The sequence below is a fragment of the Bombus flavifrons genome, chromosome 9, assembly GCF_040668555.2.
Source record: "Bombus flavifrons isolate JBK064 chromosome 9, iyBomFlav1_principal, whole genome shotgun sequence".
Lineage (NCBI taxonomy): Eukaryota > Metazoa > Arthropoda > Insecta > Hymenoptera > Apidae > Bombus > Bombus flavifrons.
In genome coordinates, this window is record NC_138450.1 from 14265980 (window position 1) to 14291809 (window position 25830).

At 31.3% G+C, this 25830-nt stretch overlaps 5 protein-coding genes across 12 annotated transcripts; 2 read left to right on the forward strand and 3 right to left on the reverse strand.

Annotated features, from left to right (window-relative positions):
* Positions 1-1727: 1727 nt before the first annotated feature.
* On the reverse strand, positions 1728-10376 carry BicD (Microtubule-associated protein Bicaudal D). 2 transcript variants are annotated; one of them, XM_069121078.1, is made up of 8 exons: positions 9915-10376; positions 9464-9604; positions 8546-9382; positions 8306-8452; positions 7975-8007; positions 6304-6733; positions 5962-6216; positions 1728-5338 (listed from the first exon to the last, which is right to left on the reverse strand). In XM_069121078.1, exons 1-8 carry the CDS (start codon positions 10122-10124, stop codon positions 5058-5060), a joined length of 2334 nt encoding a protein of 777 aa, XP_068977179.1. In that variant the 5' UTR covers positions 10125-10376; the 3' UTR covers positions 1728-5057. The 2 variants fall into 2 exon arrangements, with proteins under 2 accessions (XP_068977179.1, XP_068977180.1); XM_069121079.1 differs by lacking the exon at positions 7975-8007 and having other exon boundaries at positions 9915-10375.
* A 961-nt stretch (positions 10377-11337) lies between these two features.
* On the reverse strand, positions 11338-16252 carry CNBP (CCHC-type zinc finger nucleic acid binding protein). Of its 3 annotated transcripts, none has more exons than XM_069119562.1 (3): positions 16070-16252; positions 14664-14917; positions 11338-14500 (listed from the first exon to the last, which is right to left on the reverse strand). In XM_069119562.1, exons 2-3 carry the CDS (start codon positions 14904-14906, stop codon positions 14276-14278), a joined length of 468 nt encoding a protein of 155 aa, XP_068975663.1. In that variant the 5' UTR covers positions 14907-14917; positions 16070-16252; the 3' UTR covers positions 11338-14275. The 3 variants fall into 3 exon arrangements, with proteins under 3 accessions (XP_068975663.1, XP_068975665.1, XP_068975664.1); XM_069119564.1 differs by lacking the exon at positions 16070-16252 and adding an exon at positions 15699-15821; XM_069119563.1 differs by lacking the exon at positions 16070-16252 and adding an exon at positions 15694-15787.
* Positions 16253-17466: 1214 nt separating this feature from the next.
* On the forward strand, positions 17467-19906 carry Spf45 (splicing factor 45). 2 transcript variants are annotated; one of them, XM_069120380.1, is made up of 5 exons: positions 17467-17760; positions 17835-18125; positions 18196-18507; positions 18598-19029; positions 19274-19906. In XM_069120380.1, exons 2-5 carry the CDS (start codon positions 18009-18011, stop codon positions 19559-19561), a joined length of 1149 nt encoding a protein of 382 aa, XP_068976481.1. In that variant the 5' UTR covers positions 17467-17760; positions 17835-18008; the 3' UTR covers positions 19562-19906. The 2 variants fall into 2 exon arrangements, with proteins under 2 accessions (XP_068976481.1, XP_068976480.1); XM_069120379.1 differs by having other exon boundaries at positions 17856-18125.
* Alg2 (alpha-1,3/1,6-mannosyltransferase Alg2) lies at positions 19487-22205 on the reverse strand. Of its 3 annotated transcripts, none has more exons than XM_069120377.1 (3): positions 21755-22205; positions 21353-21670; positions 19487-21278 (listed from the first exon to the last, which is right to left on the reverse strand). In XM_069120377.1, the coding sequence occupies exons 2-3, from the start codon at positions 21593-21595 to the stop codon at positions 20298-20300; spliced, it is 1224 nt and encodes a 407-aa protein (XP_068976478.1). In that variant the 5' UTR covers positions 21596-21670; positions 21755-22205; the 3' UTR covers positions 19487-20297. The 3 variants fall into 3 exon arrangements, with proteins under 3 accessions (XP_068976478.1, XP_068976477.1, XP_068976479.1); XM_069120376.1 differs by having other exon boundaries at positions 21733-22205; XM_069120378.1 differs by having other exon boundaries at positions 21729-22205.
* A 258-nt stretch (positions 22206-22463) lies between these two features.
* LOC138183463 (malectin-A) lies at positions 22464-25176 on the forward strand. 2 transcript variants are annotated; one of them, XM_069120387.1, is made up of 6 exons: positions 22464-22760; positions 22875-22956; positions 23193-23582; positions 23679-23861; positions 23941-23998; positions 24068-25176. In XM_069120387.1, exons 3-6 carry the CDS (start codon positions 23226-23228, stop codon positions 24274-24276), a joined length of 807 nt encoding a protein of 268 aa, XP_068976488.1. In that variant the 5' UTR covers positions 22464-22760; positions 22875-22956; positions 23193-23225; the 3' UTR covers positions 24277-25176. The 2 variants fall into 2 exon arrangements, with proteins under 2 accessions (XP_068976488.1, XP_068976486.1); XM_069120385.1 differs by having other exon boundaries at positions 22464-22956.
* Positions 25177-25830: the final 654 nt, after the last annotated feature.

The following is a 25830-nucleotide window of genomic DNA, read 5'->3' on the forward strand; positions in this document are numbered from 1 at the left end:
ACCGAATTTCGTTCGTTCTTTTCTCGTCGGAAAACCTTTGCTTTTCCCGTCTCTTCTCATCTTTCTTTATGCAAAGAATACACGCGTATAATTATCAAGATAATTACGTCTCGAATTATATTAAGAAATTTAGCGTTTTAACCCTTTGAGGAATGTTTCCTTTAAAACAATACGATATATCGCAATTATGTAATAATTATATATAATATATATATAATATAATAAAATAAAGGAAAGTATATAACAATTTTATATAATAATTAATGCCATTTAAATAATTCCAGATTTATAGTACTCTATGCTACAGAACGATACGATATTTTTCAATTAAAATCATCAAAAGGATCGATGTGTATGTACCTAAGCTGCGTTTGTTTGCGAAGTGATCACGAGATTTCAACAGCGTTACAGTCAGCTTTATCACAACGGTTTTGTCGATAGTACAACGTATCGATATCTGTGTTGATATCGGTATTACTGTTCGTATCGATATCGATATCGATATTCTGGATGTTACAAATATTTACATCCCAAATATGTTAAGTATTTTAACAATTGGGTATTCAGGTATTTGAGCACTCGAATACATATGTTTTCGGATACTTGGTCTCTCAGTCGTTCAGATACTTCGATACCTCGCTACTTGGCTTTCTTAATGTTCAGGTGCATAAGTATATATTCGTATATATGACATTTAAGTGCATGAATATATGGGTATTTATGTACCTGATTATACACAGGCAATTATAACTACTCAAATACTCGAGGATTTATATATATGTGTTATTCATCTCGTAAATAATGCCATTTTACTACAATACGTACGTATGTACGAGTATATTAGATACGAATAAACGATTATTTGCCAATAATCAATCGATAACGTATCATCTCTCATGCCTAAAATTGTTTTGTCCATTAACATATCTTTTAGTAATTTTCCTATTAAATTTGTAGAAAACCTTTTAATAAAACTCCTCTTACGACGACTTTAAACTCAACTCTCAAACAAATCTCGTTACTCTATGGAACGATGCGATATTTACTGAATACTAGAGTACATTAGTAATCGAGTAATTTAATACGTAGATATAAAAGTATTCTAGTACATATTTGAATATCTAGATGTTCAAATTATTACCTACATGAGCGTGTAAATATGTATTTTAAAGTGCTCGAATACTTCAATACTTGGATACGTCTTGTTATATAATATATGGATTAAAACTTTAACGATGAAAACGCACTTTGTTCCACAAAGGGTTAATATCATACAACATCTGATAGAAATTATTAGAATTAGTATTTTGCTTCGAAACGATTTCGAATCGCCTTTGGACAGCGCGGACGGCAAGGCGAAAAGTTAAGGACGAATTTCTTTACGTTAAGGACGAAGTCGGAAGGAGAATGTAGTAACTAATAACAGTAAGAATAATCGAAAAAGAAAAGAACATTTTTCTCTAGTTCTTTCCTGGCTGTGGCGTGAAGGGAAGGGAAGGGACGGTGGCTTGAGGCTGGCTCGGTTTATGGACATAAATTAGAACTACCTGTGTCTATCGCACGAACTTCGACTTAACAATGTAGTTTTAAATGGAAAAAAGAAATTAATTTACAATAATGTACGTGTAACTTTCACTTGAACATCTACATAATGAAACTGAGGAGAAAACATATACAGCAAATAAGTAATAAAAATAAAAATGGGAAAATAACATAAAACAAAAAGATAATCTTTGAATTTTATTCCATTGATTGTTAGCTAATGTTAACTAAGGGGTAACAAAAACATAAATAAAATTTTCCGTCTCTGGTTGAAACCGTAGACACAGGCAATACAATAACTATACGGTATAAATACAATAATAGTGATAACTGATCAATTGATTGATAGTCAATGAACGATCGATAAATTCTCTTTAGGTACTCATCTGGATTCCGCGACGAAGCTGACAGCAATATCGCAATAATTAATATACAATTATAATGTTGTTAATAATAATAGTAATAATGACAATAATAATAATAATAATAATAATAATAACACTAATCATGTTAATAACAAATTTGATTAAAGACGGTTCACAATAAACGTACATGTCATATACATATGCAGGATATACTTCCTTACATAAAAATTTTCACCATGATTCAAAATAAATATTATCCTAATAAAAGCGTACGTCTGATAAATATGAAGCATGTATATATAATAAATATTGTCTTTTCAATTAACGTTGGAGCAGAAGAAACGTTGAAAACTTGCAATTAATATGACTCTCAATAAAAAGCTTGTGAAAATTACACGAATATAACTGCATTTAAATATCCTGCATAATGTACCAAGCACATTATGCTTGTATCTCTACGAAAATATACGCACACATACACGCTCGCGCGCATTTCGATGAATGATTAAAATTTCAATGTAATTAGCGCTGGTAAATCTCGCAGAGACATTAGATGCCCATAAAATACTTTTCTTTTGCTTTCACGAAAATGAAAATTTCGCTTGCATATTGCAACTCAACATCGTACCATTTTATATATACATTCTCCTATTTTTTCTTCTTCATTTACTTTACATTCTGTTTTGACAGAACAAAATGAAAAAAAGATGTATGGATATATATATTTCGAGTGCTACAACAAAAAGGATTGCAACAAATATACAAATGAACAGGATCCTCTGGCACAATAATTTACTAATAATATTAGTTAGCTTACTAACTAATAATATTATTAAGTAAACTAGAATAGTATTAGTGAAATAACAAGTGACAAGTTGTGAATCGTAAACTTCTGTTGCACAAATAGTTTTTATAATTTTACAGTTTTCACTGTTTAAACAATTTAACTTGACTTGTTCGCTAAAGAAACTTGTTACTGTTGCGCAAGAGAATTAATTAACATTGGTAACTTGTAACTAGTGATGGGATCAGGTTCGATATGTGCTTAATGCTTATAAATCAGAGTCATATCTAATAGCCAAGGTTCACTTCATGGGGTTCGAATAGTACTCATAACATGTAATAATTCATTCATTGTACTTGTCAAGTATCCGATCTACAAAAGGTATTTTCAAACCTCAGACTGAGTACTCGAGTTTCGAAAATCTACTTACAAGTACATCGATATTGGAATGAATAAATACTCTTACAAGCACTAATCGAGTCATGAGCATCAGAAAAGCACCATATATCATATTTATGCCTCTGCGAGGCGAATCTACTTCGAATCTGTCGCGTTCAAGTTCGAATCTACTGCGAATCTACACGAAAGTATTGCTTCGTTTTTTCGAAATGCTTATAAACGATTCAAATCTAGTGAATCACTGTTCAAACCTGCTTGCGACGTATTTGAACCCATCACTACCAGTATCTTGTAGCTTGGAAAATTTCGCTAATAATATTAGTTCAATTGTGCAAGGAGGCTCGAAAATTTAAGAAATTAAAAAAGTAGCATGCATATTCATAAATAATATATAACCACCTTAGGTTGCATCTGGTAATTAGTTATGTTTCTATCATCAATAACTGTGTCAAGTACTAAAATCCAATATCACTAAAGCAATTATTATGCATTGATCAATACCAAAAAGCACAGCTGCCAGTTAAAAAGAAAATGGTTAAAATAGATAAACAGACATAAATTAACAACAATCAAAATTATTAAATAAAATTATAGTGAATGCAATAATATTGCTAATATATATATAATAATAATAATAAGAAGAAGAAGAAGAAGCTGCCCAAATTACACAAAATTGATTCGAAGCCTATTTAGGCCAAGTTTTATAAAATACTACAAAAAGATCCTTTTTCACAAAAATAATAAAATCACAAAATACTATCATATAATAATGATCCATCGAAAAACGAGTTAAAATGCATTGAAAAACAGTGATTGAAATAAAAGTGTGGAATAAAATATAATAAAACTGTTTTCGCACAAATGGTAAAATAATACTTCTTTGTCACGATCGAAGTATATTAATCTGAGAAACTACTTGGAGAATGGGTCCCTAATTCTGTTATTCTGCTACTCTGTACTTTTTTTTTCTCAACTCTACACGTCTACGATTTTTTTTTCCATTCTACTTTGATTATAAACGATTATAAACTCTACGGTCGCGCACAATAATATTGTCTCTATGGTATGCAATGTAAAGTTCTCGTTTTGCTTTTCCTTTGTCTACCTAAAAACAGTATACGTTCATTTTATCATGCATTCTCCTTAATAGAAAAAACTTACTATATAACCATATGAACCATCCATGCGGAATTATTTTCTATATGATTACACAATAATACTCAATATCATACCGAAAGGTGAAAAATATAAATCTAGCTACGAAGAAGAATATATGATTGCTAAACTGTAGAAATAAAAACATTTACAATTAAAATTCCACATTTCGTTAAAGAAAGGACAATCGATTAAAAATCAATTCTAGATATCGATAAGCGTGCTACTCACGAGAATCATTGATCGATTCTGCGTGAATAAATCTCCAAGCATAGAATATTTTAGCAACTCTGTAACAATGTCGCCGCATGAAATAAAAATCTTGCACAACAGAAACGCATTCTATGCTTGTTAGACATCTCTACTAACAATATTGGTAACAGGAGGCAGAGATTTCTATCAGTTTCTACGATATGGAGCAACATCGATACAAGAACATATGAACATTTAAAAACTTTTCAAATGTCCTGGTCCATGTCCCTTGTAACGCGTATTAGAAAAGCTGTTCTTCGCAACGAGAACAATCTTTAGTCTCTCAACCTTATCAGATGAAGTCGAAATTTGTAAAAATATTCACACGACATAATATATCCATAGTCCTACTCTATATTTGTAGTAAATTACACGATGAAAAAAATGTTTGTAACACTAACTTGTTTCCCTGTTCTGCTACGTGGTAAAAAGTAATCTTGAGCAAGCATAGCTACATTTTTTCTGTAGGAATGCAGATAATGTGACAATAAACAGTAAAAAAGAAAAGTTTAAAATCCTCGTTTTTCTCAGAACAGCTTGCTCCACATCTTCATCATTTTCTAGAAGAAATCTCTGCCTAAATGAGGACGGTTCGTCTGTTGCGACATTCGCATTCTACCTCGTCCATTTGCACTAGTGGCGTGTCTTCGAGTATTCCGTAATTCTCGATCGACCTCCAATTCTTCCAATTTCATAGTCAAAACGAGTTTTTGCTGCACGGCCAGACGTAACAGGGAGTTCAATGTTTTCCTATCGTCTTCTGCAGCGGCTAATTGACGTTGGAGCTCGTCAACTTGTGTCACATATTCTTCGCAACGTGCGGCAAACATCGCACGCAAACCTGAGAAGTGTGGTTAGCAGGTATTAACACCAGATACGAAGAAGCACCATAAAGGTAAATATCAAAAGCATGATAAAGAATTAAAGAAATAATGCGTTAGTTATATGTAAACGGAAAAATTATTCGTAAAAATTAACGTAATGAATATGTAGAATTTAAGAACTATTTTAAGTATTACAAGACGATCAAAGCATAGGAAACTCTTCCTCTAATTGTAATAGGTATTAATGATCATTCTTTTAGTAAGTACAGTCAATTTTACAAAAAGAAAACATTATTTACATGTGAAGGTAGTAAGTATATTATTAAGATAATAAGTGTTGTTTACATATTAATATATATTTTTGCTATGAAATAAAACAGTATTGTTGATAGCAAACTCCTAATGCCACTGCAAAATCAATTGTAGTGCAACTCATTACAAGCAATAAAATGTACATAAATGCTGGTAATCACGATTAGTTTTACGTTAATAAGTTAATATACAAATGTTAGAAACACAAAAAATAGAAAAAAAGGATAAATTAACTATACTCTTAAGTGTCATCTTAAGTATTATTACTCTAAACATAATCTATACATTGTTACAAACTTGAATAAACTTACTTGAATTATCAACTTACTTGAGAATGTTGCAGCATTTTCTTTTAACATTCTAAGCTCATTCCTCAGTTTCAACATAGTCTCATTAACGATACTCTTCTCATTTTCATATTTGCCCTTCAAATTCGTAAGTGCTACTTCTGCGGTATTCTTGTTCGATTTAAGCACCGTTCTCAAAGTCGCGATTTGCTCGCGTTTAGCCGATAACAAGGCCTTCAATCTAATTACTTGTTCTTGTAAATCTGCTACTTCCGCCTTGTTCTCATTCACTGAACCTGTGATTTGCAATGAAGAAACGGTATATTATAAATTATGCGTCAATTGAATAAGCAAGTAAAAATTACGAAATTACTCAAACTTACCCTCGCAAACGTTACAGACATTCGACTGCATTCCTTTAACTTTGGAAAGTTCGATCGTATGCTCTACGGCACTTCGAAGGTGTTTTATTTGATCCATCGCAGTTTCTATATGTTTGGCGACTTCTTTCGCTTTACTCAGACTTTCTAAGTCCTTAATTTGAATGTCGGTTTTAAACAAAGTCCGACACCATTCTATCTTTCCATTCTCTTCTTCCTTCTCTGGTATGATCTTCTCGTGATCGAGGACCACCCGTGAAGGAATTTCTCCATTAACGGTGCAAACATGATGATAAAGTTGCGCTAATTCGTCAGAGATATTTTGCAAATCATTTTGTGCAGAATCAAGAAAACCACCAGCTTCCACTGCAAGTTTTGAGAGAATAGAAATATCGGATTCAAGTTGTATGCTTCTCTGTTCTGTATCTAAAAGCTGAAATACAATAAATAATCTTTATATTCGTATTAACTTTATTTCCCAAAAATAATGCTATTTTTATCATTTGCTGTATATTCATTGCGATTTTATATACAGAGTGTTTCCCGTTTTACCCAACAAATTGCAGACACATAATCTACAAATAAAAATAAGGAGAGAATGTTATATAAGGTTTAAGCGTAATCACTTTATTACAAAGTTGCAAGCAAATATTTAACATAACGTGAATAAACGAAAGATTTGCAGAATCAATTAATCATGACAATAAATAAAATTCTGAATAAATCTGCAATTAATAAATTCCATTATATATCAATATCAAGTTTATATTAACAAACGAGGGTATTTTAAAATGAGAAATTAATTTTTAAGAGATTATCATCAACAATATTAGCTATGTGAATAATCTTAAAATATCACATAAAAAGAAGGAAAACATAATCAACCTTTCATATTCTATAATACTGAACTCATTGCTATCTCTTTCTCTCTCTATATATATATATCATGTAGCATTAAATATTTGTAATATACTTTATATATACTTTATAAAATAATATAACTTTGTAGCAAAGCAAAACTTCATATACCACCTCTTTATTATTTTGACTTCTAGATTATAGTTTTATAGCTCGTCGAATAAGAAAGGGAACACTCTGTGTAATATCAGTTTTAAAAACTTCGAGTACAAAATTAGATTGTTTACATATCAAGAAAACAGTACTTGGCAATTGAAATAATTTTTGCAAGACTGTACAAGATTGTATATGTATAGAATGTCTGTTTGAACATCGTGCAAACAGGCTCTGTGAATCTGACTCATGCTACGTTAGATGCAAGTAGAAACGAATAGAAGGAGAGTATTCATTGAATTTCTGTTCCTAAGCACATTCTATTTTAAAGCCACAGTGCATAGCGATTGAGATCCGTACATTTATTCGGGCATTCGATAAAAGAACATTCAAATAGACGCTAATGTGTCAACTCGTTTGTGAAAACAAATGCTAATACATATAAAATTTGTGAAAAAATTCACAAAGGAGTTTATAATTTGTGATATGATATATTCGTCAGTAGCCATAGGAATATGTATAGTTAAATATATGAAATTATCAAAAGCAACGATGAGTTGTTAGGACACTGAAAAGCAATCTGTACGGATCATTAAAGGAGCCAAAAGACAAGTTGTTATTATAATAATTGGTAAATACGTCAAAGGGACCACACGTTCCAACCTTTTCTCGAAGGCTCTTCTCTGACTCGGGGATCTGAAACGCCATAATTTCTATTCAAAGTCTAAATTTTGAATATTAAATGTCATTGTGTCAGAGTCACAGTTTATTGTTGTTATTTACATGTCCCAAATTTTTCATCAATGAAAATTTATTAGATTACCGACTTACATTTCTGTTCTTCATAATAGTTGCTGCAATGTTGCTGTTTATAAATTTGTAAGACAAGAGGCATTATACAAAAATGAAAAAAAAAATTAAATGAACGATAATAAAAAGGTAAAAATAAAGAGAATAAAATAAAAAATGAAAACAGTGGTAAAATATTATATACCTTGTTTCTAAGATTTGTTAATTCTGTACGCAGTTGTTGAGTTGAATCAGATATAGTTAAACCATTTTCTAAGTCAGCCAAATCTTTTTGTAGTTGATTCACTTCACGCGCGGACATAGTGCTCCATTGATGATACTGCATTATCGCCTAAAATAAAACACAAGATTAGTACATCAAGTGCAAGATATTATAATACAAGAAATTGAAAACAATTTATTTCAGTATATTTTGTATATATACCTGATTCAACTTATCTAATGTTGTTTCTTCAGTTTGTTTTTCAGGTAACTTGGAGTGAAGGTGATGTAATGACTGCACATGAGCTGCTAGTTGCACTATACGCGCAACAAAGGACTGTAATTCATTCTGACTTTTCTCAACTGCATATTGCGACTCCCGCAAATTTTGCGTAAGATGAGCTTTTTCAGATTCTGCTAATTCTAATTGTTTTTCTAATTTCTTCAATTCATTCAAATGAATCTCGGAGAATAAATCAACTTGCTTATCAGTAGCAGAAGTCCCTGGTTCTTGAGTTTTTAAGTCTGCTTCAATTCTACGTAATGCAGGAGAATCATCTTCCCCATCACTACATATTGTTTGATCTTCTGTAATTCCTCTAATAGAAAGTGCAAGATTGCTAAGATTATAAATTGAGTCACTATTAATTCTTTGATCCAACTCCTTTTTAAGAGCATATTTTGCTTCGCGCTCAGCTTGTAAAGATTCAAGCGCTTCTTCCATTTGCTTTTCAGCAATCTTTTTTAAATTTGTTAATTCTTCAACTTGACTATTTAGAAGTTCCACCTCTTCTGTCAATCTCCTTATTTCATGTTTGGCACCTTCAAATTCTACTTGACTGGATCTTAAACCAGACACTTGTTTCTGTAATGAAATATTCTCATCTTCCAATTCCGAATAGTCTTGGAGAAGTCGAGCTTCTCGAAATCTACATTCACGTAACATAGTACGTAAGGATTTCCTTTCTGCCTCTGCTTGTTGATGATCTTTTCCAACTTCTTCACGTTCTTGCAACGCATGATCACGTTCTGCTTGCACAAGTTCCAATTCATGACGTAACTAGATAAAATAATATCAAATGATAAACATATGTACATCATAGAAATTGTTATTGTTATGTCTTTTAAAAATAGTACATACCTGTTTGGCTTCATTTTCCAATTCGATGATCTGTGTCTGAAGAGATGTTTCTCTCGCAGCACTTTCGTTAAGGAGAGTCTCTTCTTGTTCTATACCACTTTTGGTAGTTAACTTTGTGGTTGTCTGAAATTTTGCTAAAGCCTAGAAGAATATAAAAAATAATTATTTGCATAAAAAATTTAATTTAACTAATACCATTTCGAAATTAGAAACTATCTTGATTATAGCAATAAATTTCATACTAATATGCTATCTAATTCAATTAATGCACATTTAATTGCCTTACTAAAGCACGCGGTAATTAATGCCCGATAATTATGGTCTGATTTACGAGAAACATATGTTAGAGAAATGGAAAATTAAAAATGCAAATAATCGTTCCAAAAATTTTCGATAAAGTGACAATTAGGTAATTCACGTGTACCAAAATATGAAAGGTAATTGAACTAACCTCTTGCGTGATTTCTAGCTCGTGTTTCGTGTTTTCGTAGAGGGCCTCGAGATCGTTGCATCTTTGTTGCAGGGCGGACTTCTCCTCGAGCAAAGCGAGACCGTATTGAGCAGATTGTATTTTTTCCGTAGAAGCTAAATCTAGTTCCCGTGATAGCCTTTCGATCTCGATCCTGAGTTCCTCTATCGTGACTCCTTCTGTCGTGGCCATTGCTGTGCGCACCGTTTAAGATCAGTTCGCTCCCTTTTCCGTCGAATACTTTCTCGTCGTTACCGCAAATAAATCGGAGCATCGGCGGTCGTAATGTATTTTGAACGTCAAGGCATCATGCGAATGTTCGTGATGCTATTTTCTTGGCGTGCCCACTTCCCGAAGTCTCACATCTTCCGAATATTCACGACCGTTTGACAGACGTGAGATTAAGGTGAGAGGGCACGGGAAACTCACACAAACCGGATACATATTCCTATACATGTTCCACGTTCCTAGATTCTTATTTCGTTATTCCACCGTTCCGTTCTGTTATACCATCAACATGACATCGTCATTTTTTTAGCGATCGGAATTTTAATAACTTCCTCCAATTCTGGACGAAGAGATCTTTTTTCTTACAATCAATTTTTTAAACATTTCAAATATATAGCGAATGAAATTCATTTATACCAAATGATAAAATTATTCATTCTTTTCAAAAGATATCTTTTAGATCTTCATATACATATGAAAGCTTAAGGTACACAAATATTTTAGTTGAAAATTTTTTGGCTATATTGTAAGTTTTAGTAGATTATCATTGTAAATAAATAATTTAAGTGTTCACATGTGTACAGTTTTTTACTACCTTTTGAAACTCGATTCCTTTTCCCAAGACTGTAACATTTATTACTCAAATTTAAAGTTCTATAAAGACGTATATAATTATTTAAAATGCGACGCAAAACGAATAAAATTAAAAAAATACTAAAATATTCGGAGAATAATAATCAGCATGCATATAACAAAGTAATTCATTAACTACCTACATTTTACGTCGCTAAATTATCATTTATATAAACAAATACTCGATGCAAAATTATAAATTGGATATTTATCATGCTGATAAATTATACAAGAGAATTTGAACATTACGATACTTACAGTACTTCTATGTACAAGTTAACGAAAAGATATGAAACACTTAAAAAAATTTTGTTTAGTAATGTACACAAAGGATTAACGAACTGAAAAGGAAAATTATAGATTTACATTTTATTAATAAGTGATCTCGTCTTTCAACCGAAACATAAATAGTACATGAAGTACATATGTCCATATATCGTACTACACTTCCTTAGTCGTAGATGTAACAATACCCCTCGAAATAATGGGTAAGTGGAATCATATGATAAGCATTATATAGGGAACAGAAAAGAAAAACAAGATCTCGTCTTTGCCTCTCCGTACACATTCTATTTCAAAAATTCAGTTTAAAAACATAACTTCAAATACTCCGCAATCCTTTATTACTTTGCAGCTTATTTTTTTTCTTCCTCTTCATCCTCTTCTTCATCTTCTTCCTTTAAGTATTAATAGATTAATATAAGTCGAGCCGCGATTCGGCCGTACACGGATCGAATTAGTTCATACACTGTAACAGTCGTATTCTTTACAATATTCGTACGTAAGTCTTGTAGCAGAGACAAAAGCGCAGGTGCCCTATTCGCACTCGTTTTTAATGCTCGTCTGAACCTCCGGTGCCACCAATGAACCCCACATCTAAATCGTATATCTTCAAAGTGTGCTTTCCCTTTCATCGACATCCTACATAGTAAGACATCGGTTGCTTTTCTTTTTGTCTCTATTTTTCTTCTTACGCGATATATTATATATAAAATATATATTATATATTATATATTATATATATTATATATATTATATATCCGTGTGCATATACACATTAAAATCGTATAACATATCGGTTACAGAAACAAAGAACAAAATTACTTTCTTACACGGATTTTTACTCGGTCGTCCCTTTACAACTCATGTATCCAATGAAAGCACCAAAGATCCATTACGGTCCATTAGCGAAATATAATTTTTTTGATCCTCCAAATCTCGTCAGACGCACTAGTGCACTGATTACAACTACCAAAATCATGTATGAGATCGGCTTAAGTCCCGAACAGTTAAGTGTATAAAATGTTGCAGGACACCTCTACTACGCGATACACAACGCACAAGGCGCTTTTCTTTAGTTCCACCAAGTCAGGCACGCCTGGCTTCTGAACATTAATACACATTGTCGCTGCTGGTAAAAGCATCAATTTTCCTGTATACACGTAGTGCACGTGGCCATTCGTGGTCATCATCTACTGAATAATTTTAAAAAGAATATCCATTAAAAGTTATACGGCTACATGAACGGACGCGTGCACGACATGTTCACGCCAAATCTACCTAGACTAAACATAGATCCGTGAACGATCTTAATTTAAATTGAACCGTTCGTTCGGTAGAACGATTTTCAATCAAAATATTAGGGATTTAATCAATTTATATATCCCAACAACACTGCTCGCATTTATAAACACGGCATCACCGTTCTCGAATTTAACTGCAGTCTATTTCGTTTGTCATTAGACACGTTCATTTTCTTTTATCACCTTCTTTCTTTTTTCATTTTTCTTTTTTTAGAAAAAATCTTGCATACTTTGTACTTGTAATAACATAATAGTCTGCTAGTACCATGTTCGGAAAGATATTTCCAAATCCGCAACATTTTCTTTTCTTTTCTTTTTTATCACCTCATGATTTTCAGTAAATGTGTTCGACAAGAAAAAAAATTACTAGACAAATTGTATCTATAAAATTTCGTTCTACAACTTATAAAAAAGATTAATTTAATACTTTATACATGAAAATATAATTTGTTCCTGTTTTTCTGTGATGTATAAATAAGAGAATCATCGGAATTAGTCACCAGCAACGACCAGAGTATATCTAGCTTTTTACAGTACAAAATACAGCTCCTGGCACATATGTATGTATATATGTATACACATATGCGCATATATATATATATACATATACCTAGTAACGAAATATTTCACCATATGTAAGGATATACTAAGGCAAAGTGCAACTGCATCCTTTGAAAGTTCATAACAATCACTGACAATATGAACAATGGTGACCACCTGCATAACAATTATGATTGTACATACAAAATGTGCAAATTTGTATAGACCTCTGTGTTTATATGTATATATACATATATACGTTGTGATGATCATTGACGACCATACCGAGGTAATTGCATTCATTTTCGCTTAAAGAATCTGACATACGAAGCATATATATTTTGCCCTGGTTTATGAGAATCTAAGATGATACTTCAAGTATAACTGTATATAAACTCGTAAACACTGACAATCTTACAATTGTGCAACTTTTGCTGATGTCTGAAACTAAGTCTGTTATAAAATAATAGTTCAACGATCCTCATTACATCCTTACACATTAAAAATTGGCGTTACTAAACCTTACTTATATGTATTCAGGGCCGGCATGTTCACTTCCTTTCCCATTACTTCTGAACTTTTTTTCTTCTTAACTCGAGTTGCTAGAGAGTTCGAGAGGGAGGACCGGATACAAGATGCGTGGATGTGAGAAAGGAACATAAATTTGATTTATTACGATTTTTTTCATAGTCATTATATATCCCTTCCTTATGTCAAACGGCTATCCATTTATAATTCAATGGGCTGATAATATTTCCCCCCTCAATATGAATTACCAACAAATATCTCAAATTCCATCAGCTGAAGCTGACAAAATATGTCATAAATGCTGCACTTGTAAAATTTCTTTTATGAAATATATTAAGAGTCCATACATCTTGCATCACAAAATAATACGCGTACGAGATAGTTTGAAGGTCAGGGGACAGAGGATTCATGTCTCTACTCTAATTCAATCGAATGTTTATAATATTATTACATCGTATAGTGTGTATTCATGTAATGCTGGATGTGTTCTATGTGTAAATGTACTTTGTGCGCGCGCACGCATGTATAGTGTAATGTAACAGCAATAAAATAAAAAAAATAAAAAAAAACAGAGACATCATAAGAAAAAACCCTTGCGAAGAGAACAACGACATGTAGAAGGGGAGGGAAACTAGGAATAAAATGGGCTTCCGGGAGTTGGGCATGGAGAGATGGAAATTCGAACGACTATGACAAAACTCATTTTTAGCAATTATACGCATCAACGAGACATACGTTCGCACATCCCTACCTAGCTACAATCCCCGGTAGTAGCGCGCGCGACGGTAAACGGCTTATCGTTAAGCGAGCGGCACGGATTCCGGTTATCTCCTACTTTCTGTCATCCTGATCACATTCACGGCTTAAATGACCAGGCTTGCCACAAGTATAGCATGCTTTTCCTCCGACTTCAGTGCAATTACGAGCAAAATGACCTGTTTTATTACAATTATAGCAACTTTGCATTCCAAAACGTCCAGAATCATTACCACCCTCGGGGCAGCTACGTGCCATATGACCAGTCTTGTTGCAGTTATAACAGCTCATTTCAGGCCCCTGTTAAAAGCATTCTAGGTTACAATATTATTTTATCGATAATATACCGCATGAAATCTTGCAATATATTAATATATGTAAAATAAACAAATGTGATGCTAAAAATTGATATAGTAACATAAACATATGAAAAGAAAGATAAAATTTGGAAAATTATAGTAACCTGTTGACAGTCTTTTGCAATGTGCCCTACACCTTGGCAACGGTAGCAAAGGTCTTGATCTTCTTTACATTCTCGTGCAAAGTGTCCAAATTGGTTACACTTGTAGCACTTGTCACGTCCACGGGCAAAGCCACCTTCTCGATCACGGCCACGGTCGCCTCTACCTCCACCTCCACCACCTTGTGGACACTCCCGTGCATAGTGACCCATTCGGTTACATTTATAACAAGCACTTGAACTCATTTTCTATAAATCTACAACAAAAATTAAACAACATATTAACATACACACATGCATATGTATTGATATACTAACATTTTTTTTAATACATTAATAGTAAATTCAATTTTAAGTGATATATAAATTACATTACATATATAGATATGAGATGACCACACACATATATGAGAAAATTATGTTGGTATTTAAATTAGAACATATTACCCAATCCAACATAATGCTAAAATATTACAATAAATAAGATATTAAAATAAGATATTAAAATATGATATTAAAATAATTGAGGAATATAGTTTAAAACTTTGTTAAAGACTTTAAATTATTACATATTCACTAATGATCTAATAAACATCTATAATACAAAAGTATATACTAATTAGACAATATATTGATATACATATCTTCCAAATATTATATGGAACGAAATGAAGAATAAAATGGGAAAAACAAGATACTAAAACTATACCAGATTGCTAAAAAAAAAAGTTATAAAAGAGAAAAAGGCAAAAAAGATGAAGAAATATTTCAAAAATATACACTTTATCATAAATCTCGAAATATTAGGAAAATTATAATATACAATTGGCAAAGTATTCGGAAAAATACAATAAGCTATTTTAAATAACAATATAAAATGGCATCGTGTATCCAATCCATCCTAGGTACGAGTACGTAGAATGCACGTGTTTGAGGGAAGCGTCGTGCACGCGGAAGCAGTTTCCTTATTTAAAAAATACTAGGTAACACGACAACATTCTATCAAAAAAATAATATTCAAATCATTATGTACAAAACCCTGAGAAATCGCCGTCTATCGTACAACGTGGCTCTCTTGCCCCCACTTTGCAGTGGTGGTACGCAAGTACGCCACGGCGCGAAGATGGCATCCGAGACTGACGCCGTACTGCGCTTTTTTTGCCTGGCCAAAGAAAAGATCGTCGAGGGCGAGGTATACATATACGATCGTGCATAAAACCCGCCGTATCGTACGATGGAAAGAAATTTTCTCCGTGATGCGGCGAAACGAAATAAAATCCTCATTTACTAGTAGAACGAGGAATTGAACCAACGAAGTCGAGGACCACGTGTGGAATCACAGAGAAAGAACCGCGGACCCGCTATCGCGACATATATTATTATTCTTTAGCGACGACATAGCGACTTACCTCCGGTGCTTGATGGAATCGCACAATAAATCCTCCTTTCGTTGGTCTTTACCGACACGTCAGGAACAATGGGTCCGCGGGAAGTACTGTTTTCCTGGGAAAACTCGAACCGATACTCAGCCGAATGACTGCGGCGACCATTGACTACGGGAAGGAAGATCAGCCAGCCAATCGTAGCTACGTTGCCCGCCAAACTCTGTTGCAACCATAGACATAAGAAACATAGACCACTGGTACCAAATAAAGAAAATGATCCTCGTTGAAAAAGAGATAGAGATATTTAACGTACTCTCTCTTTCTCTTTCTAACGGATATTTGCTCCGCCTATAGAAAAAGAAAGGTTGACTTCGCAATTTATTTCTATCTCTTTTTCAACAAGGCTCATTTTCTTCACACACTATCCGCGATCTATACTTCTTATATCTATGGCTACAACAATGGACGCCACTTCCCCTACTGCGGCTATCGTAACCAAGTTGAACAAAATTATTTATTTATTAATATTTTTACCGAAATTATCATTTTAGTTATCGCATAATGCATTAATTATTTATTAAAATATATAGTTTTTCGTGTAAACACCGATCACCGACAAAATTGAAGAAGGCAAATATGATTTTCAGAATATCCCTGGTGATCAACCTCGACATCTATTGGTTCAATATCTTCGAAATTGCGTTGATAACTTATTTCAACCAATCACCTAATGCAGCTGGAATACACCGAAATTACATTCAATTTGAAAAGAGTTCATACAAAATGTGAACCTCTACGTCTTATTAAAAAATGATAAAATAAAATTGATTTTAAAAATAGAATTGTAGTTTTGATATCGTTGGTAGTATATCAAGTAAAAAATAAGTGGTCTGTAATAAAAGCAGATAATAATTTGTATGTATTAAACAAACAATGTTTTATATATATATATGGCGATCATTATATATCCGTCGCTTATTGGAAGACGTGATTTATAAATTTCACATTTTATAATATGCACATGGAGTAATGCAGAAATATAAATACAAAATTTTAAGAATATATTAAGACATTCTCTAATAATTGTCTCTAATAAATGTCTCTTTATGTAATGTTTATGTAAAACTTGATAAAAAATATAATACTGATAGTTGTTAACTATATATTGAGACAAATTATTACTTACGAAAACTATGTTTATAAATGATAAATAATGTTCAATGTAATTGTTTCATAGTAATTTTATTTATAAAATGAGTATCTGTAAAAAGTTATAACACTATACTTCAATATTGATACTCATTTACTTTGAAAAAATCAATTTGAAAGTGCATTCGTATCATTTAAAATAATTAATGTTTCTAACAAATATATATTAAATTATTACCAACATTTGTATATTGGATATACATATATTCATATCGTTGCCTTGTTTACTCTACTTTTTAGATCCTAAATTTTTTTATGTACGATAATAATCTACAAATATAACCTACAATTTTTCGGCTTTATCTCATTTTTATTTTTTGTCAACTCTCTCTTGAAGTTTGATTGTATTTGTACATATATTCCTAGTAAACAATTGCATGAGATCAGCGAAGGTGCTATGAATTATTAAGCTTTAATAATAACTTTGGAAATAAAAGTCGTATAAGATACTTTTTCTTAAAAATCGTTTATTGTGACTACGCATGCATATGTATGTACTAGGAGAAGTAAGCATATCCACTGTGTGAAATATTAAAATATTTGAAAAATGTTAAATTTGTACAACTTTATAATTAAACAGTGTTTTCAATTTTAATTGCAGAATTAAATAATATACATTTTAAAGCTGTTTTAAATTGTATTTGTTTGGTACGCAATCGTTTGTTAGTACTTCAGTAGTACTTGATAATTTAAGGTTAAGTGTAGTATGTTTTAATAAATATATTCGTAATATATAAAAATTAAATTAAAGACAATGTCTCTATACGACGATTTTGACAAACACAGAACGTCGGAAAAAGTAGTTGGATGGTCATCTAGTATCAAATTATTACAATCTCAACTACAATTAAAAAAGGCTGCAACTACACAGGTATGTGATCTTCTATAACAATGACTAGATGATAGTGGTATTTAATATTATTGCTGTACCATATTTTTAGCCAAAACGCGAACAATATAGAAAAGCAACAGCAGTATTAGCACCTGTGATAGATTTAAAGTCAAAAGCCAATCGGAACACAGAAAGAGAAGATGATGGGCCACATAATAATCCACTCTCTTCTGGTACTGTTAGCAGTATTGGAGTAGGAGGTGAATTTGATTGGAATGTAATAAATGAATATGATCCTATGTGGCCTAATGAATATGACAAAGTTGTTAAAGAACTAAGAGATTTACGTGATAGAGAACACGATCAAGAGACTGAAATGCGTAAACGTAGACGAGACAGTTCACGTTTTGAAGATACACAGGTAATATATTAAGTTCACTATATATATAATTGAGAAAAATAGAATGTGTGGTTCACATATTTTTACAAATAATGTGCATATTTGTTTCAGGCTTCCTCTGGGAATAGTACAATGATTCCCCCTGAAAGAGATGAGGAAAGAACTCCTACATCAAGAGGTATTGCCGGGGGAGCAGCTATAGCACCACCACCTTCCCTACAAGAATCTTCTGAGCTTCCACCTCCAACACCAAGACCACCAACTAGTATAGGTTATGCTACATCATCAGTAGCAGCAAAAATAATGGCTAAATATGGTTTCAAAGAAGGACAAGGACTTGGTAAAAAGGAACAAGGAATGTCTGTTGCTTTACAAGTAGAAAAAACTAGTAAACGAGGTGGAAGAATTGTTGGAGAAAGAGAACAACTTATGCCACCACCACCACCTGTTGCTGTTTCTCCACCTCCAACACAACAGCAAGTTGCACCTTTACAACCTTCGGAAGAACCTAGCATTACTGAAATAATGAAATGTCCGAGTAAGGTAAGAAAAAAATTAATTTCATTTGAGTCTTGTAGTATTAGTATTTGAATATGGTATTTGAGATTCAAGTTTAATAATAATATTTTTACTTCGTGAAGTTATAATTCTCATGAAGTTTTTAATTTTTACGTAAATTTGTGCATAAAGTATAGAAAAGTAAATATATTTTTCGTAAAATATACATCAAAAGGAACATAATACATATGTTAAAACATTTTTTATTACAAAATATATTATTAATTAGGTTGTATTATTACGTAATATGGTTGGTCCTGGAGAAGTGGATGATGATCTTGAACCTGAAGTTAAAGACGAATGTAATACGAAATATGGCGATGTAGCGCGTGTTATTATTCATGAAGTAACAGAAGCTGCTCCAGAAGAAGCTGTTAGAATCTTCGTGGAATTTAAGAGAATAGAAAGTGCTATTAAAGCTGTGGTTGATTTAAATGGACGCTTTTTCGGTGGAAGACAAGTTAAAGCAGGTTTTTATTCCAGTGAAAAACTTGATAGTTTACAATTAATGGACTAACTTCTTATTTTTAGATTTTACCTAATAAATACAACTTAAAAAAGACAATAACATGAAATTAATATACTGATTATTATGTTGAAAACTATATAATATATTGCAGTTTTGTTGAAACATTCATGTTAAATAATATTATGAAACTTATGATTATTTAACTTAAAATTACATAATAGTCAATATATTGAGCAATTTTTCAATTTATATCCTGTTATAAACGTAATAGGTTGCAATTTATTTATATGCATATATAAACCGTTTTTATATCTGCTCTAGATAATTGCTGTTGTTTTACCAAATTTAACATAAATTGTGTACACAATAAATATAGGTAATAAATAAAAAAAATTTATAATTCCGCATATATAATAAATAAAAATATTAATTAAGCTTAAGTCTTCAATATTTTAAAATGAAAATTAATATTTTAAAATATTTTAAAAAGTGAATAATATGAAAAAAAGGAACATAACTTTTTTGTGATTTCACAAAATAAAATAATGATTATATTAGCAAATAATGTAGCAAATTATAATTCACATATTAAAAATTTGGTAATTAAGAAAATATTGCGATTGATACAATCAATACATTTTACTACGAAATTTAAAGTCGTATAATATGATTCTCATTTCTTTGTTAATTTTTTCTCATTAATTTACGTCATAAAAAATATATAGTAAAATTGTAACAATTTAAATTTTTATCTGCTATGTATAAAAGTTCAATAATTACAATTTTACTTTACTTTCTTATTGTCAATTAAGTCTTCAATTGTTTTGTTCAATTGAGCACTAAATGCAGCAGAACTGAAAGTTTCCATAAATCTAATTTTGCCTGCATCACCAAATTGCTGAACATATTCTGGATTTTTAATTAAATCAGCTATTTTCAGAGCAAATGCATCACCAGATAAATCAACCAAAAATCCAGTAATTCCAGAAACAACAGATTCTTTTGGACCACCAGAATTATGTGCAATTACTGGTTTACTCATGTACATTGCTTCAAGTGGTACAATACCAAAATGTTCATTTGGAGGCGTATATAATAAAACCATACAATGATATAAAATAGATACTTTATCAATATCTGAAGGAGAACGAAGAAATATTATTTTATCTGTAACATTTAGCTCATCAGCAAGACCTATTAATTCCAAATAATGTTCTACATTTTCTTCAACTCTTTTATCATATCCACCAGCCATAATTAAATATACTTTTTTGTATTCTTCTTCTTTTAAGTACTTTTTGAGCTCTGCTAGTGCCTCTATTGCTAGCCCCAAATTTTTTTTACGTTCATATCTGTTGATAGATAGTAATATAGTACTATTTGGTGGTAACTTTTTATCAAGTACTCTTTCTAAAGGTATTATTCGAGCTTTATCAAAATAGTCTGTATTGATAGAGGGATATAAAACCTCAGGTTCAATAGTTAATCTCTTAAAAGTATCCTTAAACACTGAACGTGTATATAGACTATTTACAAATATTTTATGTGCCATTCCAGTTGTTATTTCTTCCAGATAATTAAGGGGTATACGATACAATTGTTTACTAAGACCCTCTGGCCGTGAAAGTAATTGATCTGGATAATGACAATAAAAAATTATGTATGGAATTCGTAACCGAAGAATAGGGATGCATGCAGAAACTAGATCACAGAATACAATGTCTGGTCGATTTTCACAGAAAACGATGTAGCTAGCTGCATATATCTAGAAAAAAATACAACACAGTATGTGAAAATCATCTATACACATATGTCTTATTTCTTAAGAAATGAGCTCACCATACGAATATAAGCAAAAAGTGCAAAGAATCTACCCAAGATATGCCTGGGCAACCAACTTCCAACAACCGTAACAGGAATTGTTCCATCTTTTGTTTCAGAGAAACAATGTTCCGAATCGTGATGAGTTGTCACGAAATTAACCTCATAACCTTGTTTTTTTAAAGATAATGCAGCATCAACTACCAATCTTTCTGCTCCTCCTATGCCAAGATCCGGATGTAAAAATGTTACTCGTGTCATTTTTATCAATATATTGACATTAAAAATATTATTTGTTGTGGAAAATAGCTCAATACTGTTCACGATACTACCGGCCTGTAACGTAATTAATAATAATAATAATAAACCCACAATCATATATATATGCAAGTACCTACACGTTCCTCCCACTAAACATACCGGAGGAAGAAATATGAATTTCGTTCGACCGTTCAACTGTTAGAGACGGAAATAAGTGAAGTCTACTTCTGACAGAATTTTTCTCATATGCATCGGCGATCTCCCTACTCTTGTCAGTCTCTGATCAGAACATAGTACAACATAGTACAACAATAGTATCTGATAGTACATATTTCTCATGAATAGTACATATTTCTTCGTGTCTTTTCTTATACCACGGTTATAAAAATATTAATTATTGCCCGCTATTTCGTCCGCATAAAACTGGGGGAAACTGATATGAATTTAATTTCGCGATTCTAAGCTTATTATCATTTGTAATAGAAATCAATATAGTAAATAGTATTCAAGAAATATTTGTAGGAAGTAACTATCAACAGTCGGTGAAACAAAGCGCAATCGTGCAGTGAAAACCAAGCTGCTTTAATCTGATTTCGATTTAATCCGATCGCATTATGCTCATTTTTCGGTTCCTTGAGAAGTAAGCGTAATAAAATATAGCTTATGTCTATCTGGAGCAAATTTTGTGTATTTTCCAACAATGAAAAAATTATCCAAGTCGATTGAATAGTTTCTGAGATAACCTTGGACACAGACACATACCTACGTATAAACTACCTCTCTTTATAATTTAATATAGGCAAACTACATAGGTACATATAAGTATCAAACGTGGTATGGAACATGTTTCGTTAGTATTCAAATATCAATAAAAAAGTTTGCACATTTTATCACAAACGAAATCATTATTTGAAAGTATACTGCGTGGTAGAATTCTCACTGTTTTAGTTTCATAGAAAACATTGATAATATTCATAACAACATAAACAATTTGGCCTCCATTTCACTCACAGAAGAAATGAATAATTGATTTATATGATTAGTACTTCGTTATAAATATAGAAGATATAAAAGTATTTAAATGAAATTTATATACAAGGCGTCCAAGTTTCTATAGAGGATGATGATTTGCAGAATATGTATCAAGAACCATTTAAGAAAAATCGTAATAATATGTATTTATACCAGATAAATTGTCTTCCATTAAATAAATATAAAAGTTTGGTGTATATTTTGTGGAGATTAAATCTTTATTGATATGAAACATTATATTTTGTAGCATATCACTAAAGGCAGTTTCATGTGCGCACCTAACAATGTGTTCATCAGCCACGTAACTAACGTGACTATATCAATACATGGTTAGAAATATATACATAATTCGTGACCTAATAGTAATGATATTTGTTGACAAAACAGATAGAGTGTAATACTTTGATTTTTCTCAATACAGAATTTAATTCAATCGAATGATATAAACATTCCTTTATGTATAATATAAACATGTTGCTAGCTTTAAATGTATCACTATTTTAGATATAACCTCATTTGCCGGTTAGTGATCATTTTAAGAAGTTATGATTATATTTTTGCACAGAGACAGTTGAACATTATTATTTAATAAATAAAAATGGCTGTGTTATGGGAAGTATACTTTCTGACAATATCAACGTTATTATTTGTGCTTTGTGTACAAAGTTTGCAAAGTTTAGAAGTAATATATGCAATAAATGCTGGTGGAGAAGCACATACTGATAGTTATGGAATTCGTTATACCAAAGATCCTTTAATGAGTAAAGTTGGAACAGGATCCGATTATGGCAAGCAGTTAATTATTGGACGAGTAAATGCAGTTGATCAGATCTTATATCAAACTGAACGATATCATCATAGTACATTTGGATATGATATTCCAATCAGCGAGGATGGAGATTATGTTATGATATTAAAGTTCTGTGAAGTTTATTTCAACTCTCCTAATATGAAGGTAACATTTAGTTTTGTAATTACGATGTAATACTAAATAATTTCTTATTACCAAATATGATTTTAACAGAGTACTGTTTTCTGAAACATGTTTTAGGTGTTTGATGTTGTATTAAATGGAGATCATACTGTTGTTACTGACTTAGATATCTTTGAGAGAGTTGGACGTGGTGTAGCACATGATGAATATATTCCATTTAAAGTTCAAGCTGGGAAGTTAATATACAATGATGAAGAGTCTGATATATTAGCTGGAAAAATTAGAGTTGAATTTATAAAAGTATTATACTTATATTTATTTTTCATTTATACAATTTAATCCAACTATAAGTACATTAACCTTCGATAATTAATTGTAGGGTTACAGAGACAACCCAAAGATAAACGCTATTGCTGTAGTAAAAGGAAATATAGAAGGTATTATCTAAATTTGTGATATTTAAGAGCTTCTAAAGTAAATGTTATAACTATGTCAATGTTATTTAGATGTACCACAGTTGGGCCCGATTCCTCAAGAACCGGAAGAATATCACAATATACAAGAAGATGAGGAGGAGTCTACAGTTCGTAGTCGACATACAAGTGGCCCCAGAACTCCAGATCCTTATTCAATCGATGATTCCTCAGTAATGTTACCAGTCTTTGTAGCTCTTGGGGCATTTATTCCTTTACTATTTTGCCTATGTAAACTATAGGCTAAGTAAAAATTTTTGCACATGAATGCCTTGTACTTAAAGATGATAGTGTTCTAATCAGTTTAGGTAAATTTAGCGCATGGAGAGTTGGCAATATATATATGTATATGTTGGCCGTGTAAATAGTGGGAACATTTTTGATTTTGAGCTATATCATCGAATTTCATTAAAGCTGTTTATTATTAATTTAATCAAATGAAAATGTCAAAATATGTTTTTATACAATGGATAATTCAAATTAAGAATGAAATTAAGAACTTGGGAAAGATGAGGAGTTGTTTAGTCATGACTTTTGTTGTCACTATAATGTGTTCATTCATAAGTTATTTAATTTTTAACTATAGGAGTGGAATAATAGTTTGCACAAAAGTTGACACGTGTTATCTTTTTCTTTTTATATATAATTCCGTGTACTCTTAATACATTAAAGATATATATTTATTAATTTTAAAAAGGCTTGTAATCTAGTATTTATGAAGGATTACATCGAATTCTGATTGTAATTGTTTTTTAGAAATAATATTATAGAAAAAAACGGAGGGAAAGTAATATATATAAGAGTATGCAGTACAATAAACCTAAATATTTTGTTCAAATAAATGTGTTTAAATTTAGTATAAATTCACACACAATGTTATAATCGAATTTTGTAATTGATATATTGTAGCAAGCGAATTAAATTATTTCAATTAGACCTTTAATATCTTTTATACGAGGAAAATTTATGTACTTTTATATTCGGTATATTGGTTACATTTTGTCAAATTGTGTACTTTTATAAAACGTATGTCGATTACGTGTGAAAAAATTGGAATGAATCCAACAATCCGTCAAATACCAAAGTGATTTCAGTCTTTGGCAAATGAGAGGAAATAAAGCTGTTATTATTGTCCAATAGAATTGTTTCCTTCTCACATATTATTTTATAATCCCCTATTTTTTTTTTACAAGCTTTTTTTAGTATATTCGCTTTGTCGCCACGATAATTTATTGTAATAATTCATATCAAGCATTTTTTAAATTGGAACAAAATCCTGTTGTCTTAAATGTTTTCTTATTTTAATTTTTATTAACTAGAAAAATATACATACATGTTTTGTTTATTTTGGGAATAGGAACTGAACAAGGAATTATTTTACTTTATTTAAATTTTGCATAATTTTCTGAATTGTAATAGATTATTAGCTAAACACGAAATTTATATCGAAATGATATAAAAAGACTAAGATTTGAAACAGTAAATTTTACAACGAGGTATAAAATATATGTACATACATACAATTGGAAAGCTATTTATATTATTATTCTCTGTAAAAAAAATTATACAAGCTAGTCCACATAGTCGTATATAGGGTACAGTTTTATTAAGTTTTGTAATAAGATGTAATTACGTATTTATATAGCGAGAAAAAGTAATTTCTAATCTTAATTTCTGAGTTATTGCAATTAAAAATAAGGAATATTTAAATGTTTCGGGATTATATTAGTACGAAAAAGCAATGAAAGATGGAAACTAAAAAAGATGGAAGAGAGAAAAAATGAGTACAATCACGA

Excerpts from the sequence above, each read along its gene's own strand:
- BicD (XM_069121078.1), bottom strand. The coding sequence starts at position 10,124 with ATGGCCACGACAGAAGGAGTCACGATAGAGGAACTCAGGATCGAGATC. Across the intron at positions 9,383-9,463 it reads TGGAAAATGAAGCCAAACAG|TTACGTCATGAATTGGAACT; the intron begins GTATGTACTATT and ends TATTTTATCTAG. Across the intron at positions 8,453-8,545 it reads CATTAGATAAGTTGAATCAG|GCGATAATGCAGTATCATCA; the intron begins GTATATATACAA and ends GTTTTATTTTAG.
- CNBP (XM_069119562.1), bottom strand. The coding sequence starts at position 14,906 with ATGAGTTCAAGTGCTTGTTATAAATGTAACCGAATGGGTCACTATGCA. Across the intron at positions 14,501-14,663 it reads TTGCAAAAGACTGTCAACAG|GGGCCTGAAATGAGCTGTTA; the intron begins GTTACTATAATT and ends TGCTTTTAACAG.
- Spf45 (XM_069120380.1), top strand. The coding sequence starts at position 18,009 with ATGTCTCTATACGACGATTTTGACAAACACAGAACGTCGGAAAAAGTA. Across the intron at positions 18,126-18,195 it reads AAAAGGCTGCAACTACACAG|CCAAAACGCGAACAATATAG; the intron begins GTATGTGATCTT and ends CCATATTTTTAG. Across the intron at positions 19,030-19,273 it reads TAATGAAATGTCCGAGTAAG|GTTGTATTATTACGTAATAT; the intron begins GTAAGAAAAAAA and ends ATTATTAATTAG.
- Alg2 (XM_069120377.1), bottom strand. The coding sequence starts at position 21,595 with ATGACACGAGTAACATTTTTACATCCGGATCTTGGCATAGGAGGAGCA. Across the intron at positions 21,279-21,352 it reads TTTTTGCTTATATTCGTATG|ATATATGCAGCTAGCTACAT; the intron begins GTGAGCTCATTT and ends ATTTTTTTCTAG.
- LOC138183463 (XM_069120385.1), top strand. The coding sequence starts at position 23,226 with ATGGCTGTGTTATGGGAAGTATACTTTCTGACAATATCAACGTTATTA. Across the intron at positions 23,583-23,678 it reads TCAACTCTCCTAATATGAAG|GTGTTTGATGTTGTATTAAA; the intron begins GTAACATTTAGT and ends AACATGTTTTAG. Across the intron at positions 23,999-24,067 it reads AGTAAAAGGAAATATAGAAG|ATGTACCACAGTTGGGCCCG; the intron begins GTATTATCTAAA and ends AATGTTATTTAG.